Source organism: Erpetoichthys calabaricus, chromosome 8 (genome assembly GCF_900747795.2).
Source record: "Erpetoichthys calabaricus chromosome 8, fErpCal1.3, whole genome shotgun sequence".
NCBI lineage: Eukaryota > Metazoa > Chordata > Cladistia > Polypteriformes > Polypteridae > Erpetoichthys > Erpetoichthys calabaricus.
Window position 1 is genome coordinate 152,387,882 of NC_041401.2, and position 20,745 is coordinate 152,408,626.

A 20,745-nucleotide genomic window follows, 5' to 3' on the forward strand; every position below is an offset into this window, starting at 1 on the left:
CAATTAACAAAGAAAAAGTGAAATTTTAATGGAACACTTTTTTCATGCAAAGAGCATCACAATTACTGCAACACTAATTATTTTACACACTGCTAATGAACTGTAAAAACTATTTAAAAAACTACTGGAACAATATGTACAAAGTGCAACGCTTGGGGCACAGAATTGCACAGAAACACAGGAGATTGTACAGACAGGAACTTTATTCAAACACTTCAAACAAATATGTCTCTTTCAGAAGTAAAAGGAGCCCAGTATGCAGTTAGTTGTCAATTAAACAATAGACAAACATCATAGGGGAGCACAACCCCCCAACAGGAGCAGAGAATGTCTGGGGGAGGAGAGAGAAACAAAGCAATCAGCCAAAAAGTACAGGCAGTGTTCAGGCTTTTAAGTAAGCGTAACGTCGTGCGAAGCCGCAATCGAGAAGTCGGTGATTTATTTATTTTTATGGTGGAGATTCCAGAGACACATTCAGCCTTGACTCGACCCGTGCACACTCACAAACAGAGACAAAAACATAGCAAACTGGTACTCAATCAGCAAATAAAGAATTAATGAAAACAAATGAAATAAGGAAACATCGATACCACCCCTGTTCCACTTATGGCGATTACACATTAAATACAACAAAGCACAAACAAAACACACACAGTAAATCATGAAAAAGTTAATGAAAAATGGCAACGAATGAAAACAGACAGTCCAGCGATCCACACGTTGAATGGGAATGTACAGATAGTCCTACCGGTAGTTACTGAAATGGTGAAGACAGGTTCAGGAGCGCTCCTTTCTTTGCAGGATGGCCATGAATCCACTTACAGTCCTCATGTACACAGGCAAGACGGCAGACGATTTTTTTTTTTGCTTCTGGTCACCGGCCCCCTTTTTAAAAGTCGCGCTGACATCCTTTGAACTCAACAGCCCCAGCACTCTCAGCAGAAGACTAATCAGAGCCACAGCAGGGACTGCTGGGAGTTGCAGTTTCAAATTCTATTTGTTACTTTCACCATCCCAAGTCACGGTTTTCTCTACAGCTGCTTCCTGTTCTCTCTACAGTACAGTATTGTCACGAAAAAAGCCATAAAAATTGCGGAGGATATTTGCAGTTTCCGGTAACAATTTTATTAGTTAGGTTCTAAGGAAAAATCCGCAAATGACTGAGGCCGCGAACTCTGAACTGCGACTTCTGGGGTCTACTGTATATATATATATATATATATATATATATATATATATATATATATATATATATAGCCAGGTGCAGGAATGACAGCTATTAAGGACAAATTTGGGGTGCCAATCGAGTCATCTTGTTTAATTCAACAAAAGTCAGACCAATAACAAATGCATTATGGCGTTGGGTATCTTGCCCTTGGGCTTACAAAATGAAAATGAAAGGCTCAGCTTTAGCCGTAGGATCAGTGTCTATTTGCTTGGGAGCTCTGTCCTGCGGGTTGCTCTTGCCAGAAAGACTCCTCCTTCCAGGCAGCTAGAGTTCTTATGCTCATGGAACTGTGAAGGGCAGAGCTATGTGCTCTAACTGGGTGGTTTCTCGGTGCTGCAGGGAGAGAAGGAGAAGACAATGTTAGTGACAATGCCCCCTCCCTGCCCAATAGGTTATTATATATCTCAATTGAGCCTGAAAGGAGTTCTTCCGTATGTGTCAGTATACAATGTCAAGTTGCTGGGTCCCAGCTTAGGGCCCCAAAAGAGGCTACAAGCTACCCAGCTTATGCTGCCTCTTGATTGAGGCACATATTGAATGTATTATGGCCTTGTTAGAAGGAAGATGAACATACACTGTAGCTAAATTATAAATAATATCATACAGAGTCAAAAGAAGATCAACACGTGCACCCTTGTCCAGCTATATCCGGCAGTCTTGGTGTATAATTTTCACTGTTATTGTGTTTTAATTCTCATTTGCTAACAACAAGGAGATCACATTCACTGATGATACAGATAATATCAATTATAGTAGTAGAACTGAAACCCTTCTAAAATAACTGACCAATTTGGAAAAGTTTTCTTTTGACCTTTTGGATTTATTAAAGTGAGAAGTCAAGCAAAATGACACCTTTTAAGTACCTTTATACTGGTCATATTATATAAATCGTATAAAATGACTTGTTTCTCCTTATTAATTAATTTACAGGCAGTTGAAAGAAATTGAAGATAAAATTTTGGAAGTCCTATCTTCATCAGAGGGTAATATCTTGGAAGATGAGACTGCTATCAAGATCCTTTCATCCTCAAAAGTGTTGGCCAATGAGATCTCAGAAAAGCAGGAAATTGCTGAAGCCACAGAAAAAAAAATCGATGCCACCCGTCTGGGCTACAGACCTATTTCCATTCACTCCTCCATTCTGTTCTTTTCAATTGCTGATCTGGCTAACATTGAGCCCATGTATCAATATTCCCTTTCTTGGTTCATCAACCTCTTCATTTTGTCAATTGAAAACTCGGAGAAATCTGATAACCTTGACAGAAGGTAATGTATTCAAAGAGGGACTGCTCAGTAATGGCGAGTGTTAATCTATGATATCTGGGCATGCCACTGCTGTTAAAGAAATAGCCATATGGTTGTATATTGATGAGCCTGTGATTGAAGTTTAAAATCTTGGCAGAGTTTGAAATTTCAGGTTTGTTTTCTAGGTTCCCTTTTGTTTCTTCATGCATTTATTTATTTAGTTGTGAATTTATTCAGATCATATTGAAGAAAGGCATGCTATTTTAAAAGAAAAAGGCCATAGGCTAAGAGCAGCAAGTGTAACAGCTAGAATTTATTATGCATAGCTCTTCTGTGCATTGCATGTTTAGTATTTATTCTTTTTTAGCCTAAGTTCCTCTTACTGTAAATCCTTTTCCCTATACTTTTATTTTTGAATATTATTTATGAGTCTAAATTTTGCCCTAAGCCTCAAAATAAAATCCAGCTAAATTATATCTTAACAACATCATAAATAATGTAAACCTTTCAAAATGTGGAAGCACATTTAAACACAGTATATCAGTAAAAAGAATCCTGAAACTAGAGAATTATATTGTTGAGTGTAATGTGTTCTAGCCTTTGGTCAGATAACCTTAACTTTTAAGTCTCCCATGTTTTGACTGCGCGTTTATAGAAAAAAAAAATTTAACTTTATAAAATTAATAGTATCTAATTTATAAAAAATATTATGACATCAATCATATAAACTGTTAAGTGTTAGGTTTAAAACATAAAACTGAATGGTAGTGACATTAATATATGTTTAGTAATTTTTTGTGGTCAGATCTTTATACTGTAAAAGCACCAATGAAGAAGAGCACTGAACAAACTGAAGCCAGAACACCTTTTTTACAATTTGTAAGAGCAAACCCACGACCACCACCATTAACAATCAAAGCACCCACTGTAGCTTTCTAAATAAAACTGTTAACGTTTCATAAATAGAATTACCTTTATTGGTGATCTTTATGATTCGATCTAAAAAACATTATTTTTCCTATAGTCATGAAATAGGTGAGAGACGTCACAACAAAGTTATGATTGCAGATTACTGTCCATGACACATGCCAAAAAAGGTAACTTGATTCAGCATATTGTGGAGAAAATTGCACATATATGGCGAGAGTTACTTGTGTCAGTGGCAGCCAATTGAATTGCCTTCTTCATACTGCTAACACTTATTTTACATGCAGCTCACTTCATCTTTTAATTTTCTGACACTTGAATTTAGAACCATCATCCCATCTCTTTTGCATGCCCTGCCTCCTAAATGTTTCATATTTGTATTTTTTAGCTATGATTTGTTGGTGAAAAAGACAAAATTAGAAGTACTCATGAAGCATTGTAAAATATTCTAATAAACTGATATGATAGACGCACAAATTTTGAGAGGAATAGAATTCTTTAGATATAATGTGTGTTAAATATTCACTCAGCATCAATATGCAGAGGAATGACTAATGCAAATGATTTGTGATTGCACTTTAGGAACATCCAGGACCTTGGCAGGTCAAATGTTCAAGTTAGGCAGGCTGCAGGTTCTAATCTATAATAACATATAGTCAGGACTTAATTATACCTGGAATGCATAAACTTGGACTTGGACATTGTCCAATATGGGGTTGTAGTAGGTCAAAGACTATCTAGGCAGTATTAGGTGCAAGGCTGGACCTGGCCATGGACAGGATGCCAGTATATTGCAGGGCACACTCACACTCACCAAAATGTCAGAGATCAGAGATGCCAGTTAACCTGACGTGCATGTCTGTTGTTATGGGGCAGAAAAACCCAGGTAACATGATGGAAATCCACACAGAAATGGGAGGAATGTAAAACTCTACTCGGACAGTGGTTGGGAGCAGGATTTGAATCCATAAGGCTGAATTCCTGTCCCACAGTACAGTGCAACACAGAATTTTTGTACTCTGGCAAACTCTTCAAAAATATGTATGAGATGATTTAGGGGCTTCAAATGACAAAGAGAAACAAATGCCTTTAAAAGGTGCTTCTGTTATGATTACTACTACATCTCCAAAGTTATTTTAAGTACTGTATGAAAATTGGCAAAAATTTAATTTTAAAGTCCATCCATCCATCCATCCATTATCCAACCCGCTATATCCTAACTACAGGGTCTCATGGGGTCTGCTGGATCCAATCCCAGCCAACACAGGGCGCAAGGCAGGAAACAAACCCTGGGCAGGGCGCCAACTCACCGCAGTAATATTAAAGTCATCCTTACATTTCTTTTAGGAAGTGGTGGTAAAAAGTGATGGTAAAGTGTCCCCATTGAAAATTTCCTTCATTACTTGATGACTTGCTGATGTAAAATTATAAGGAGTGTTTTATGCAAGTAGCTCAGGTTATCAAGGTTCTCAACAATATTTCGTACAGGAGTGCCTGTTGTACTGAACAGTCTGGTTTTTTTTTTTGCTGACTTCAGATGCTAAAAATGGATAGCAGCACTATGTTAAAAAGATTTGTGGTAGAGTCACAGCATCAGAGTCTTTGGCCCATGTATTGTCTGTTTCGAGTTTTTTAGGTTCTCCTTGTATTTAGTTCTGTTTTCTTGAAGATTCAGGTGTTCTCTCGCACATCCGACAGGTGTACTGGTTAGGTGGATTGGCATGTCTAAGGTGATCACTGTGGGTGAATGTGAATTGCAGTTTATCAGAATATCAGTTGGGATTGGTTCTTGTGCCTCATGCTTCTGAAATAGACTCCATCAAAACACCAGCCATAAACTGTATTCCAGAATTGAAATGTAAGAATTCATAAATTAATTAATTAACTAGTGCTTTAAAAATGCACCCCTGATCATTCATACAGTATGCTTTTTCATTTCACTGCCCCTGTAAAACCTGTCATATGAGTATTTCTCCACTTTTTCATATTCATGTTGAATTAATTAATGTGTTAAGCCTGACAATTTCACCTCTTCCTCTCCAGTCTTTAAGTCTCTAAAGTTACAGGCTGATTAACCAGGACACTGCTCATTGTGTGTTGTATGTTTTGTCTATTACTACACATATATAAGAAGGAAAATGAAAAATTCAGAAATAGCTGAAGGAACCATGTAGTTTCACTATTTAAATGGCACATTTTACACAGTCTCCTTTATGGAAATTATTATGATTAGTAAATACAGATAACACATATTATTAATTACTCAATCAGAACCAATGTCTGAACTAAAGTGATGAATATTTAAATAAATAAATAAATGTATGATTAATACTAGTGGTCAACACATGAACAAATTTAAACATGCCATTTTGTCATGTAGTTGATAAAGTTGTTATTTTAAACTTGTGCTATCTTGGGATAAATACATTTTAGTCTTAAAAAATAATAATAATCTGTAGTAGCAAAAACTACAATCACTTTATTCAAATTAACTTAAAAATATAGTCTTGTATAGATAACACTTTAATTGAGGTACTACAAAATGCATGTATTACTCATTTACTGTTATGCAACAAGGCCTTAACAGCCACTTTTTTGGGTCTTCATAACACTTACAAAGCGCCATTAAAGTGTTTATTCATCTCGGCAATGTGACCTGCTAACAAAGCTTCACTTTGGAGTGCTCTGAGGTGGCTCAACTGAGACACGTTTCTCTTGATATTACATTTTTAGTATAAGACCTGTGAATCCTTCATATTTAGAAGGAGTTTTACTATCACATCAATATGCCACACTGCATGGAGATGAATAACATATCTACTGATGTTTCGTAAGTGTTTGGAAAACCACAAGAAGCCTTTGTTGAGGTCTTGTTACGTGAGGGTAAATGAGTAATAGACCTAAATGAAAGTGTTACCTTTTTTAGTATTGCAGTTTATCAATTAAAGCTAGTATGTGTTTTAGGTTTGAATGATTACAGTTTATTCTGATGTGTTTTAGTTATATTAATATTAAAGTTACAATAAATACATACTTTTATTTATCATCTTCATTACACAAACCCTTAAAAACTTTTAATAAATTAGCCAAATAATAATCATGTTTATTAGCAAAGTCACAGCCTAGGTGGATTTTTCACGTTCTGCCTATATCTGTGAGTTTTCCACAGGGTGGTGCCCTGACTTTCCTCCCACTTCCTCAATACATACATGTTAAATTAATTAGAAGGTCACAACTGGCCACATTTGAGTGAGTGTGGATGTGTGTATCAGTATGTCCTACAATGAACTGGCAGCCAATTTGTAATCGGTTCCTGCCTTGTACCCAGTACTGCTGATGTGAGCTTCTGTGGTAGTGACCCTGAACTGGATAAAGCTGGTTCAAAAAAAGCAACTGCATTTTGTAATTAAATTCTTAAATTAAAACAATTAAACAAACATGAGTACTTCAGTCAAGGTGCAATTTGTTTTTGAAGTTTTTTTTAGAGCTAACTGAAAAAAGAATGAATGAATGAGTAATTCTGACCTGTAAAGATTGTGCTGCTCTCAGTGTGTTTGTTTTCTTCAGGTTTAATATTAAGATGTAATCATAACAGAGAAATTGCAATGAAATCAATATGCACAAGTGCACCTTGCTCCTTACGATAGGAGTAATTGTATTAAACTATGCAACATCTATTACTTACAATCATTGAAAACATTAAATACAACCACCAAGCATTGCCGAGAAAATGCCGTGGGCTCTTAAATCTCCTTTCCAAGGAGCCTGCACATTCTCGGTGGAAAAGCTCATTGTTTCTGGCTAACTTAACAAAGGAATGATTAAACTGGTGATGATGTAATTATATGGTAATGACATTATTTAAATGTGTGTAGTGTTAAACACGATTAACTGTGGCATATAACCTCAAATATAATTATATCCCCAGACACTAATACAGAGTATTAGACACTTCTGTATGCATTTTAGGAAGTAGATCAGTCTGACTGAGATATAATTATTTTAAATTATTAGGCAACAAAGAAAAACAACAGTACACTTCATATTAATTTAAAACATCCCCCTAAAATATTTCAATAACATTTTACAAAATGCATCCTTGATTTCTGGAAATAACTCTTTCTATAAAAGATTAGAATGTACTAGTATCCTGATGTTTTATTCTGGTTTTAATAATGCCTTTTAATATTTTACTGATAGGTACTAAAATTAATATAGTGCCTTTAGCTATTTTGTTACATTTATTGGAAGTATTCCTACGTGGGTCTGATATTTGAATACAGAAAATAAAATATGCAAAAAAGTTGCTTCAGATGATCGAAATGAGCATTCCTTTAAAAATTTGTGTAAGCCATCTAGCTGACTTTGCTGGCCTCGTGAGACCCTCCAAGTATAATATATAGGGCTGCTGCCCCCTACAGGCATCCTACTGCATAGGCCACATAGTGGAACAACCGCCTGATACCTAAAACACCATATGAGTAAGAGGAGCAATTGTTTTGCACCTTCCATTCACTGCACATCAGCCTAAGAGGCACCATCATCGCACTGCCATGTGTGGGCCACAAAATCATCTCTGAGCTCCTGAACCCCTTATCTTCATAACTCAATGCCATTTTCCATCCAAGGAGGAGAGTTAAACTAGCTGTTGAGTGTTGAGTGTTGAGTTGTTACTGTTACAGGTTCTTTTTAAATAAATGTACTGAACTCACACTGCTAAAGTGAACTCTTGTTTGTTTTAAGCCACTCTGACAAAACAATGACATTCCTAAGCTTATAGAGGCATAGACAAGAAACAACAGCTAAAGAGTAATTAATCATCCTATACACTGTGAAAAAGTGAGAAACTTAAGATAAACAATTTATCATATGGTATGTTTAACACAAGGCTGGCAGTGGTCCTTTGTTCTGTAATAGCAATGTATGTATGAATGTACTACTGTATAAGTGTATAAAAAAATATGACCAGTGTATATGCTACTTTGGCCGGCCATTTTGCGAAGTGGCGAGAACTCCCTAGACAAAATTCGATGCGCTGATGTAAGACTGTCCACTCAAGGTGCGACGATGCTTAAAAATTTCAGATGCAGATTCAGAAGTGAGTTTTCCATTCTGCATGAGAAACTGTTCAAGGCGGGTCTTGTTCAGAAAGTGGACGCCACTTGAGATGGCCTTCCCCTCGCCCAAACTCTAACCTTAAGGTCAATAAAATAGGTCCCTGATGTTGAGTCACTATTTTAGGGTTAAAATGATAACAGAAATGTGAAACCTACTTATATACCTAATCTTAATTATTGTGAAACAACCAAGTGGTGTCCACTTTCTGAACAAGAGATGCCAAGACTACACTCAATGCAATTGCACTACTAAGTACGCAACAAATCGCTGCTCATGCCTTTTTTCTTCCGACTTTGGCAAATCGCCCCATGCCATTTCGCAAACTGTCTGGCCAAATCCCGAAATCGAGGAAAAGATTGGACTTTGGCCGGTCAATTTACAGCGACACTGGCCATTTCCCAGTTTGGCTTGACACTTCAATCTTTGGCCGAACTTTGGGTTTTGGCCGTAACATATTTACTGTGAAAACAGAAGAAACAATACAATGTAAAAGGGTTGGGGTCTCCTAGACCAATAATGCTAAGAAAAATTGAGGAAAAAAAAAACAGACAAAAATAGTTTGAAATAATTAGATCAGTGTTACGCTTCTGGTAAATTCTTCTGCAGGCTAATGTGGCTCTAGCAGATGCGGGTCCAATGATGAATGGCTAGCTCTGTTCTTCTACATGTTCAAGATCAGAAGAGACATGACTTCCATAACATGGCCAGAAGTGAGGCCACTCATGTTCTGTTGGCTTATACTCTGCTCTGGCGTGGAAGGAGGCAGAGATGTTAGTTAGTGACTGTGCCCAAACCTGACACCTGTTTTACATTTTTTGCTGGGGCCTTCAACACACTCCCATAATGTGCAAAACAATATATATGTAAAAGTACAGAAGAATATTTTTTGTATAAATCCTTCACCTTACTATTAAAGCAATACTATTTTGAAGCTATTGCAAACTTGTATTGCTGCTATCTGCCATTTCACATAAAGCAATCACATCGAGAGAAAATAGAGGGCAGAACTTACCAAAATAAAATATGCAATAGAATTAATAAAACTGTAGAAATCTATAAACAGGGTGCTGAGGTAACACTGAATGCACTTTATGGCTGTGATATGTTTAATTAATCATATTTCTAAATCACAAAACTTTATTTTATAATCTGTAGTATCTCTCGCAGCAAGTACCGCCATAAAACTAAAATTACTGTCTGCTAAGGTTATTATTTTTTTAAATTACTGAGTCTGAATTACTAGTCTGAGTCTTAAATTATTGAGTCTAGCCTTGCATCACTTTATACATATTACTTTCTTATATTCCCACAATACTAATTATACAAGAAGCTCAAAACATTTTTCTAGTAGAGGTCACCTCTTCAGTTTAATCATGACAGTCACGTTGGTGGTTCACTATATACTGTATAAGAAGCAGCTCCATAATCTTGAAATAACTGAAAATTGTAGCAAGCCATATGTCACAAAATGTAGTACTGTCAGTGGTGTCCAGACATACTGCATATGGTGTAGTATACTGGACCAACAGGGCATATGACAAGCCTTACTGTGATAAATTCAGTTAATCATTATCAGCTTCAGTCCTTGACAGTTCATCTTTATTTTGGGTCACATACTGCATGTCTGTCTTTTCCTATTTTTTTATCTAATTGACCTATTTGAATTTCCATGCTGACTGACTTGTAATGCCATGTATTGGTTGATTACTTTTGAAGCATAATAATCACTAAATTGTAAAGCACTGGTGCAATGCAAAGGTATTGTGGTTAAAATTAACACTGACTGATTGGTGTCTGACAGTACTTGGGCCCATGGCAGATGTACTACCTCCTGTTTATTGTCTAAATGTCTTCTTCATGTTTTAGCGGGTTTCCTCCTTAAATAAGCCCCATCTATCTCATTTAATTGCCCAAGGCAAAATTCAAACCGTTCAGTGGAATGGAGACCTTTGCCTGGTATGAAGGTTTTTGTGCTAAGGTGCCTTGTAATGTGCTGACATCCCTTCCAGTTTTTTTTCATTAAGGTATGATCAGGTACCATTTGTTCATAACCTGATGAGGGAAAAATTATGGAAAGGTGTGATTATGAGTTGCACACTTGAGGTCATAGGAGGTGAACTTGGAGATTCATATCATTTGGTGCACAGACAGAAAGAAGGTGTGTAGGTTCAGGTTACAGGAGCATGCAGGCACGGTTTATGGAGTGCTCATTTGTGGGAAATGGGCAGAACTATCAGAGGTAGGAGGTATAGATGTGCAGCAGAGGGAGAAAATGTTCAGGCACATTTCATTGTTTAGGACTTGATTCATGAGGCTTGGAGTTGACAGTAATTCAGCAGGCAGTGGTGGCCATAGATATTGTGCGTGAGATTTGGGACTAAAGATAAGCACACACTATGAATACCTTTAATGATATCATTTAATCTTACACTGCAAGTAGCTCTTCAGCTAGAATTTATTGAAGAATTCTTCATCCTTTGCTTTTGTACTAGTATATCATACTGTCATTAGGACAAGCTCTTACTTTGTAATCCTTAAACAATGCTGAAACATTGATTGGAAGCACTTTAAATACTTTTTAGAAAAAAAACATGCACAATTGGAGTATAGACAGATTAAATGACTTGCTTCAGGTCAAACACTGAATGAGTGTTGGCGTTTACTTTGCCTGTATGCAGCAGTGCCTGCCTAATTTTTCCCATATCTTTTTTGTTAAAGTTCACTTATATATATCATTCTATTCTAAAGTTTGTGGTGTATTCTAGAAGATTATTGCATTTTTTTGCTTTGTTCATAACAACAGTTTTGCTCATTTTACAGACTTCAAATTCTGCGTGAGCACTTCACCTATTCTTTGTACATTAATGTGTGCCGTTCGCTGTTTGAAAAGGACAAGCTGCTCTTCTCATTCTGTCTCAATGTCAACCTGCTGAAGCATGAAAAGCTGGTCAGTACGCCTACGTTTTCTTCATTTCATTTTCATTTCTCTCCTGTGTGACCAGTTCTTAGCAAAGGAGAAAATGTGTTTAATAGTTCAGTAAACAGAAATAATAAAGGGGAAGAGGCCTTTGTGGATTTCATTCACTCTGAAAGGCTGGTGTAATGTTAGACTTGGAAGGTTAAAGGCAATGGTAGCTGAGACATTTAACAGAGACTGCTACAAGTATGTGCAAGGAATGAAGCTGTAAAGAGAAAAATATACACATACACATACAAAAAAAAATCAATTTGCCTCATCTTTAATGTGACCTCTGAGGGGGTGCTTAGACGATGAGTATTCTGTGAGTACTCCATGTTTTTATAAAGGAATAAGCAAGTATGTTAAGTTCTTATCTTTGTTTCACAGTTCTTAGTATTATAAGTCTAAAAGGCCTTTCAAGGACCTTGCAGCAATAATCTATCTGTCCTTCAAGGACTTTGTAAGCTATTCTTCAAGGGCTCAGCCCTAGGGTAGAAATTGTCTTGTACATCACTGGCACTCTGCATAAGCTGGAGTTCCTCCTCGCTGTCTGGCCAGAAGCAGACTACCTTCCCTCCTTCTGGCTTCCCTTTTCATACACTGTTCCTGGGGTATAATGGTAAAAGGCGTTGGTCTGTTGGTCTCCGCTGTTGATCTTATGGATGTGTCTTGCTTCCCTGGGTTCAAGTTTTCCTCCTGGGCAAAGCTCCTTCAAGCTGACTTCCAGCCCCCACCTTAAAAACAATTGGAACAGACTCTCGGTCATCACAAGTTTCTTGACCTGTTCTTGGGAGCTTCCTTGCACTACACTATATGCCAAAAAGTTTGTGGACATGTGACCATCACACCTATATGACCTTGTTGGACATCTCTTTCCAAAACCATGAAAATTAATATGGAGTTTGACACTCTATTGAGGCTTTAACAATCTACACTCTTTTGGGAAGGATTTTTCACAAGATTTTAGATTGTGTCTGTTGGAGTTTGTGCCCATTCAGCCAAAAGTGTTTGTGAGGTCAGGTACTGATGTTGGATAAGAAGATGTTCAATAGGGTTGAGATCAGGGCTCTGTGGAGGTCATTCGAGCTTCTCCATGCTAAACTCACTAAGGCATGTCTTTATGAACCTGCCTTTGTGTGCTGAGGCACAGTCACGCTGGAACAGAAAAGGACCTTCTCCGAACTGTCACCACAAAGTTAGAAGCACCCAATTGTCTAAAATGTCTTTGTTTGCTGTAGCATTAACAGCATACTTTACTGGAACCAACAGGCCTGGCCCAAACCAAACAAATTTCCTCAGATCATTATCCCACCTCCACCAAACTTTATACAGTAGGCAATAAGCAATCCATTGGAATTGCATTCTATTGGCACCTGCCAAGCTAAGATTCATCCATCAGACTGCCATATAGTGAAGTGTGAGTCATCACTCCACAGAACACATTTCCACTGCACCAGTGGTGGCATGCTTTAAACCACCCCTACTAACACTTGGCACTATGAATAGTGATTTTAGGCTAATGTGCAGGTGCTTGGCTATGGAAACCCATTTGATGAAGCTCTCAGCATACAGTTCTTAATGCAGTTTGGAACTCTGTTCTGAGTAATGTAACAGAGGATAGGCAATTTTTACACACTATGTGCTTCAGCACTTGACGACCACAGTCTGTGCATTTGCATGGTCTACCTTGTCATGGCTAAGCTGTTGTTGTATCTGGATACTTCAACTTCACAATAATAGCCCTAATAGTTGACCGGTGCAGACCTAGCAGATCAGGAATTTCACGTATTGACTTGTGGCAATGGTGGTATGCGATGACAGTGCCACATATAAAGTCTCTGAGCTCCTTAGTACGACCCATTCTACTGGCAATGTTTGTCAATGGAAAATGAATGGCAATGTAGTTGATTTCATACTCCTGTTATGAATTTGTGTGGCTGAAATACCTGAACACAATAATTTAGATGGGTGTTCACATACTTTTGGTGACATAGTGTATGTCATGAGGAGGTGGAGCAAACCATGACAATAAAAAATTCATTAAGGTTGCATTGCATTAATTATTATAACAAATGAAAAACATATTTTGGATTATGATAGTTTTTAGCAGGATAACAAGTACATACACCCATTTGTTTTCCTTATCCACTGTTAAAATATATATAAAGTAGGTTGCTAGGTTTGTACCTTTCTCCTGATATGCTGCTTCCCATGAAATCTCCAGCCAATAACCTTGTGCTGTTGTGCCCAGCCATTGAGAGGAAACAAAATAATGTTTTAGCCTAAGTAATCATTTTTATCCTGTGGCACTACAGGCAAAAGTATGAAGGCACTTATAAAGTATAAAAGCAGCTTTCTCCAAGTTGTCTCCCATAGTACTTCACTATGTCTGTCCCTAACAACCAAAAAAAGACTGATAAATAGTAAAACGTTACAGAATAATAAATCTTTCACTTGCTCAATGTTTGTGTTTCTTTTAGATTGATGATGCTGAGTGGAGATTCTTGCTCACTGGAGGAGTGGGTCTAGATAATCCTCATTCAAATCCTACTGTTTGGCTGCCACAAACCTCTTGGGATGAGATCTGTCGACTTGATGACCTAAAACATTTCAAGGGAATGCGCAAGGATTTTGCAAAACTGAAGGAGGGGTGGAAAGAGGTCTATGACAGCTTGGTAAGTGGTTAAATACGTAATCACTCTGAAAGGGCATGGCGTAGAAAAAGGGGAAAAGAGTTCATGCTTTTTTTTTACTACATAGAATGATACGTGTTGTGCCACTTCACATGAGTTACCATTCTTGGTATGTGTCTTTAGTCATTTGGAAGGAGGAACACCATCTTAGGCTTGTCCTGGCAAAGACAAACCTTCTTGTTATCTTAGCTCATCTGTTTGTTCAGTACACCACCCCTATTCAGCATGGCTCATTGTAACTAACATCCACCAAGTTGGTGCACAGCCTTGGGGTCGTGATCGATTACCAGATGTCCTTCAGTGACCATGTTGCTGTGGTCTCTTTGTCTTGCAAATTCACACTATGCCAGCGGTTCTCAAACTATGGGGCGTGCCCCCCTAGGTGTGAATGTTGCCATATGTGACGTAATTTTGCTATTCTTAGGAAAATTTTAAACTTGTAGCGGTGTATTGGCAGCAAAAAGTATAGGAATAAATTTTATTAGGGTTTCAAAAAAATGTTAGGGGGGCGCGATTAAAACTGTTATGAAAACTCGGGTCGCAAATACTTAAATGTTGAGAAACACTGCACTATACAATATCCGCCAAATCTGACTGTATCTAACAGAATATTCAGCACAATATCTGGTCCAAGCTTTGATTTTTTTCAAGTTTGGACTACTGAAAGTCTCTGTTGGCATGAGTACTGTCATGTATCACCAAGCCACTACAGATAATAATAATAATATAATAATAATAATAAAAATAATAATGTGTTTTATTTATAGGTACTTTACATTTGTAGTAAATCTGTGCTACATAAAAAGTTTAAAGAAAGGCAAAACAAGTTAAAAACAGAGATGAAACAACAATAATTAGTAGCATTGTTGTTAATATGCTTTCCTAAATAGAAAAGTCTTTAGTTGTTTTTTAAAACAGCCCACAATCTTCTGTGTTCTCAGGCTCTCTGGTAGGGCATAATTCAAAATGCAATGGCAGGTTTTATATTCAACCCATTGAGGCGAACACATGTTTCTAATCTCTTCAGAGCCCTACGCTGGCTTCCTATAGTGTCATATTATGTTCATATCCATGATGCTTGCCTACTGAGTAGTCAATGGGTCAGCACCTACAGTATACATATAGAGACACTTCTGAGATTCTGTGCTCATTCTTGACTTCTTAGGTCTGCTGTTGAATGGTGTCTGGTAATGCCACATCTATGGGGTATCAAATCTGAGTCCAGATTCTTTTCATGTGTAACTCCTGGCTGCTGGAATGAGTTACCCACTTTCATTCAAAATTTTGAATCCCTCAATGTGTTTAAGAAGTGTTAGAAGACTCTTTTGTTTAGTGAATGTCTGTTTAGGCAATAATAGAAGTTCTTCACCTAATAGCTACAGAGTAGTGGCACTTCTGTCTCATATCATGAAGACCTTTGAAATGCTAGTCCTGAACTATATAAGTCCTCTTGTGGTAGACCGCCTGGACCCACTGCAGTTTGCCTATTTGACAAAGACTGAAGTGGAGGATGGAATCATCTATCTGCTCCATAAGGCTTATTCTCACCTGGTCAAAGTCAAAGTCAAAAGTCAAAGCTGGTAGCACTGTGAGGATTATGTTTTTTGATTTCTCCAGTGCCTCTGATACTATCCAGCCATCACTGTTAAGGAGTACACTCAGAGATAATGCAGGTGGATGAGCATATGGTGTCCTGGATAATAGACTATCTGTCGGGCAGACCGCAGTTTGTGAGACTCAAGGACTGTGTTTCTGATATGGATGTGAGCAACACTGGAGCACCACAAGGAACAGTCCTTTTCTCTTCACTCTGTACACATCCAACTATAAATATGACACAAGGTCATGTCACTTGCACAAACTCTCAGATGTTTCTGCACTTATGGGGTGTATTGATAAAGAGGATGAGACAATACAGAGATCAGGTGGAGAAGTTTGTTTCTTGGTGCAAAGGGAATTGTGTGTATCTTAACATCATCACAACCAAGGTACTGGTTATTGACTTCCTCCATACTAAAGAGCCTTTGTGTTCGGTCACTATTTAAGGAGTGGATGTAGAGGTGGTCCACTCCTAAAAGTATTTGGGCACCTCCATTAATGACATGTTGGACTGGTCTTGGAACACAGGAGGACTATATAAGACAGGGCAGAGCAAGCTATTTTTCTTTAGAAGACTGCATTGCTTTAATGTGGGAATTGACATCCTTCACATCTTCTATAACTCTGTGATGGCCAGTGCGATTTTCTACACTGTGGTGTGCTGGGCTGGCAAAATCACTTAAAGAGAAGCCCAACAAATCAACAAGCTAATTAAAAGAGTAGGCTCAGTTATTGGATGCACTATGGACCCCCTGGAGGTTGTAGCAAAAGAGATAATTAAAACAAAACTGAATGTGGTTACGAGCAATGTTGCATATCCTCTCTCTGACGCTAATACTGAGCATATTCAGCAGAAGTGTGTCAAGAGACACTACTGGGACTCCTTTATACCAACAGCAAGATGCCTGCATAATGCCTCACTGTGACCTTGACAGCCAAGTCAGAAGTTTTCTTTCTCTTTAATTTTCTTTCTTGATAGTCATTCTGGTGTTTGTTCAGACCAAAGTGTGTGTATATATTTATTTATTTATTATTTATTTAGGTATTTATTTATTTGAATAGCTTCTGTATAAAAGCCGAAGACAGATCTATCTATCTATCTATCTATCTATCTATCTATCTATCTATCTATCTATCTATCTATCTATCTATCTATCTATCTATCTATCTATCTATCTATCTATCTATCTATCTATCTATCTAGTTTTGTAAACTTGAAATTGTAACTATCTTGTGTTTTGTTCTGAGCTGTTCACTTGTGGTGTTCAACTTTGCACTCTTGCTCAGTAACAGTCCGCCTGACTGATGTATACTTGATTATATTGACCTCTTTTATAAGTTGCCTTGGATAAAAGGTTCTGCTAAGCAAATAAATGTAAATCTACTCAGTATACTTTTACGACTGACTCACCATTAATTTCCTATAATTTCCCCTTATTACCATTTTTATTGTTCAGTCAAATTGAATGTCTCTGCAATAGAAACATTATTTGGGAATTTCTGAACATAATAGTGGTGAAACAATGTGTGCCTAGGTTGGCAGAAATATTTAGTTGTGTGGCAGGCTTTACTTTGGCAGTATTACTATTTGTAAGTTTGTTAGGTGGATGCTATAATTTCTTATAAAAATGGCAGTTATATATTCCATTGTATACTTAGTAATATCCCTTTAAATGCAAATGCATTTCTTCAGGATTAATTTTTATAAATAAATATGTGTTATTTTATGCTATAAAAGCCTTTTAACTTCATGTAAAATCCTACAAAATGAAAAGACTCTACTTCAAATAATATATTTTTTTATTATTATGTAATTAATTAAATATTTATAAACTGTTCTGCGATGAAATATTAATTTACCAGATGAAATAGCAGTACATTAGGTAAGGAGACAACAATGAATGATTGTATCTACTTTATATATATAAAATCCTAAGCCTAAAAGTGCAACGATTTTATGTGACTTTTTACGTCACGTTTTTTGTCACGCTTTAAATCGGCTTATATTAAAACCTACATATATATGTTTGGTATCATTCTTTTCAGATTTTATCAAACTTTAATGTGATGTTGTTAGATTTTCAGATTCTTATTCTGTTTTTAAATTATAAACTAAAATATCAAGAAGGTCGAGTTACGATGACCCATTGCATATACCACTTTAGTTTTCATGTCATTTTTAAAAAAAAAAGTTTTTGTATCTATAAGAATGTCAGTTAAAATGAATGGATCGTTTACTTAGTCTCTTATAAATACTCATCGAGCATAGTGGACCTCGGTTTAACCAGAATACTCCAATTAGTAAGAGAGTAAATATTTTATTCTCATTTCATGATTTTTACTCCGTTAAATAATAATTAATTTTTCTTTTACATATTTATAGAATTTTATGATTTTGACTCCAATAAATAATAATTTTTCTTTTGTACATTTATAGATTTTACTAATATTCTAGCCATAACTAGGGGTTGGGCGCCAAAGGCGCCAGGGTGGCTTGCCCCCCTAGTATTATATAAAAACACAAAACACCTCTCCAACAGCATCCACCATCATCATCACCACCACCTAACCAACCCTGAGATAGCACTAAAATGGAGATGGATAGCAAGAAAAAGGAGGCAAATATGAAGTCACCAGGCAAATTGGTACATACAGCCAGAGCAGGATAGCTAAATAGAAAGGGAAGGAGAATGGGGTAAAACATGATAGAATTGTGGAACCATATTATAGACCAATGTCCACCTATCTCTTAGCTACTGTAACTTCAAAGCATGAAGCCAATTTTGGACAGTAGAGCCAGAAGAGTTGTTGATCTGGGACATTGGCAGTTCAAGAAGGACAGGATATTAAAATAAATACTTCCAGATTGCAAGGGAGGCAGTACAGGAGGATTCTAGCAGTAGACTAATAGCAATGTAACAACAAGAGAGGAAGGAAAGTGAGGAAAGAGGAGAAGGAGGAAAACTTGAAGGAGACAAGACAATAGGAAATGAAATAATCATAGAGTGGGACATGGAATCGAAGCACCAGAGAGCAACAGCAAATGGACATTCCCAAGACATGTTGAATAAGGTGCCAGGAAGTTGAAAAGAACAATGGTGCCATAGGGAATCAAGTTCTAAACCCCATGTTACAGCTAATGTAACTTATTAGCTTTTTTATTACCATGTAGATTCATGCTGAGGGACTGTATGCTCAAAACTTACTTATCAACTTGTGAGCAGAATACAACCCCACAACTTAATTGACAACTGCCTTAAACATGAATTTTCACTGAAATGTGTAGATAAAAGAAATCAACTAGTATTCCAACTAGGCCAATCTTTCACAATAAAAGATGCTGGTACAAGTGGCAGAAATTGATTGCTTTCTTGGCCACTTAATTATGTTGCTTAATCTTGCAATAAGCTAATAAATCCTGGGTTTAAAAAATAAATGACAAACTGCTGCTGTTATCCTCATTGTGCAAGATTGAATGAAAAGAAGAAGCAATCCTTTTAATATTGAGTTTATCTGTCTGTAAATTGGAGTTGGTGTCACAAGATGTCTTGCCTGTCAAAATCAGAAAGCGTTTGATTGATATAAGCAATATTTAAACAAATATTTCTCACTGGGAGTGGGATGTTCTGCCCTCTTGAAATTAAAAAGAGCCCCACATTTTTATTCAGCTAATCCCTGAACTGCTTTGTACTGTAAGAAGAGATTTAATGGTCTCACAATGCCATGTCTCACACAGTTAAATAAAGAGAGTGTCTAATGTGGGTTGCTATACTGCAGCTTATCAAAGGAAATGTGCAGTTTGTCTCTAACATGGTGTTGCTTTTTTGATTTTCCTCTGAGACATTTTTTTTTAAAACAAACAAAAAAGAAATCTAAATCTATTTGTTATTATACAGGCAACTCATCAATAAAATGTTTATTTTTTAGGAGCCACATAACTCACCTTTCCCTTCAGATTGGCAGGAAAAACTTGGCCAGTTCCAGAGAATGTTGATTATTCGTTGTCTACGACCAGATAAAGTAAGGATGTAAAAGCTATTTTTCTATTCTGACCCTTCTTATTATATTTATACTTTTATTGCATTCATGCTGTTATTTCACAAATCACTAAATAAAGCAATGGTAATAAACAACTGCAATAAGTATCAATAAATATAAACAGTATCAGGTGTAAGCATAGCATATAATATGTAGCAGACAGTATGAGCTGCGTAAAGGTGACTATCAGTAAATTGGTACGACATACTGATCGTTAGTGCAGGTGTGTGCACAGTGGAGTGTTGGTCGCAGATCAAGCACAGCGCTGTGCTGAAATAGCAGCACAATGGCCCAGGGCCAGAAACTGTTTGAATGTATGGTGAGATGGCACTCAATGCTACGCATGGATGGCTGGGGGAATAAACACTGCTGCTAGGTTTTGGAATGGACTTAAGGTTTTTTAGATGGCTTTCATTAGCACACTAAAAAAAAATTGTGTCTTATTTTGCATCTCATTAGTATACTTTCTGTTGAAACTGTTTCGAATGTCATTCTTTGATTTGTTATCAGTTCAAGTTTCCAGTAGTACATCCCCTTAAATACAGTATGATGTATAGCAAATTTCAACAGTAAAGAATGCAACAAAAACTCCAATCAGTGATGAAAAAATATCTCAATTTAACAGTACTTGGCCAAATACACCATTCTTCCAAGTAAACATTTTTTATATACAGTAATCCCTCGCTATATCGCGCTTCGCCTTTCGCGGCTTCACTCTATCGCGGATTTTATATGTAAGCATATTTAGATATCGTGGATTTTTTGCTGGTTCGCGGATTTCTGCGGACAATGGGTCTTTTCATTTCTGGTACATGCTTCCTCAGTTGGTTTGCCGAGTTGATTTCATACAAGGGACGCTATTGGCAGATGGCTGAGAAGCTACCCAGCTTACTTTTCTCTCTCTCTTGCGCTGACTTTCTCTGATCCTGACGTAGGGG

At 37.0% G+C, this 20,745-nt stretch overlaps 1 protein-coding gene across 3 annotated transcripts in view; it reads left to right on the plus strand.

Annotated features, from left to right (window-relative positions):
* The window catches only part of dnah7 (dynein, axonemal, heavy chain 7), a 496,694-nt gene that overhangs the window by 387,235 nt on the left and 88,714 nt on the right, over window positions 1-20,745 (plus strand). For all 3 annotated transcript variants that reach the window (XM_051930473.1, XM_051930475.1, XM_051930474.1), the window contains exons 50-53: window positions 2,159-2,494; window positions 11,339-11,465; window positions 13,958-14,152; window positions 19,697-19,789. In XM_051930473.1, coding sequence (XP_051786433.1) covers window positions 2,159-2,494; window positions 11,339-11,465; window positions 13,958-14,152; window positions 19,697-19,789 — 751 coding nt within the window. The remainder of the gene's footprint in view (window positions 1-2,158; window positions 2,495-11,338; window positions 11,466-13,957; window positions 14,153-19,696; window positions 19,790-20,745) is intronic.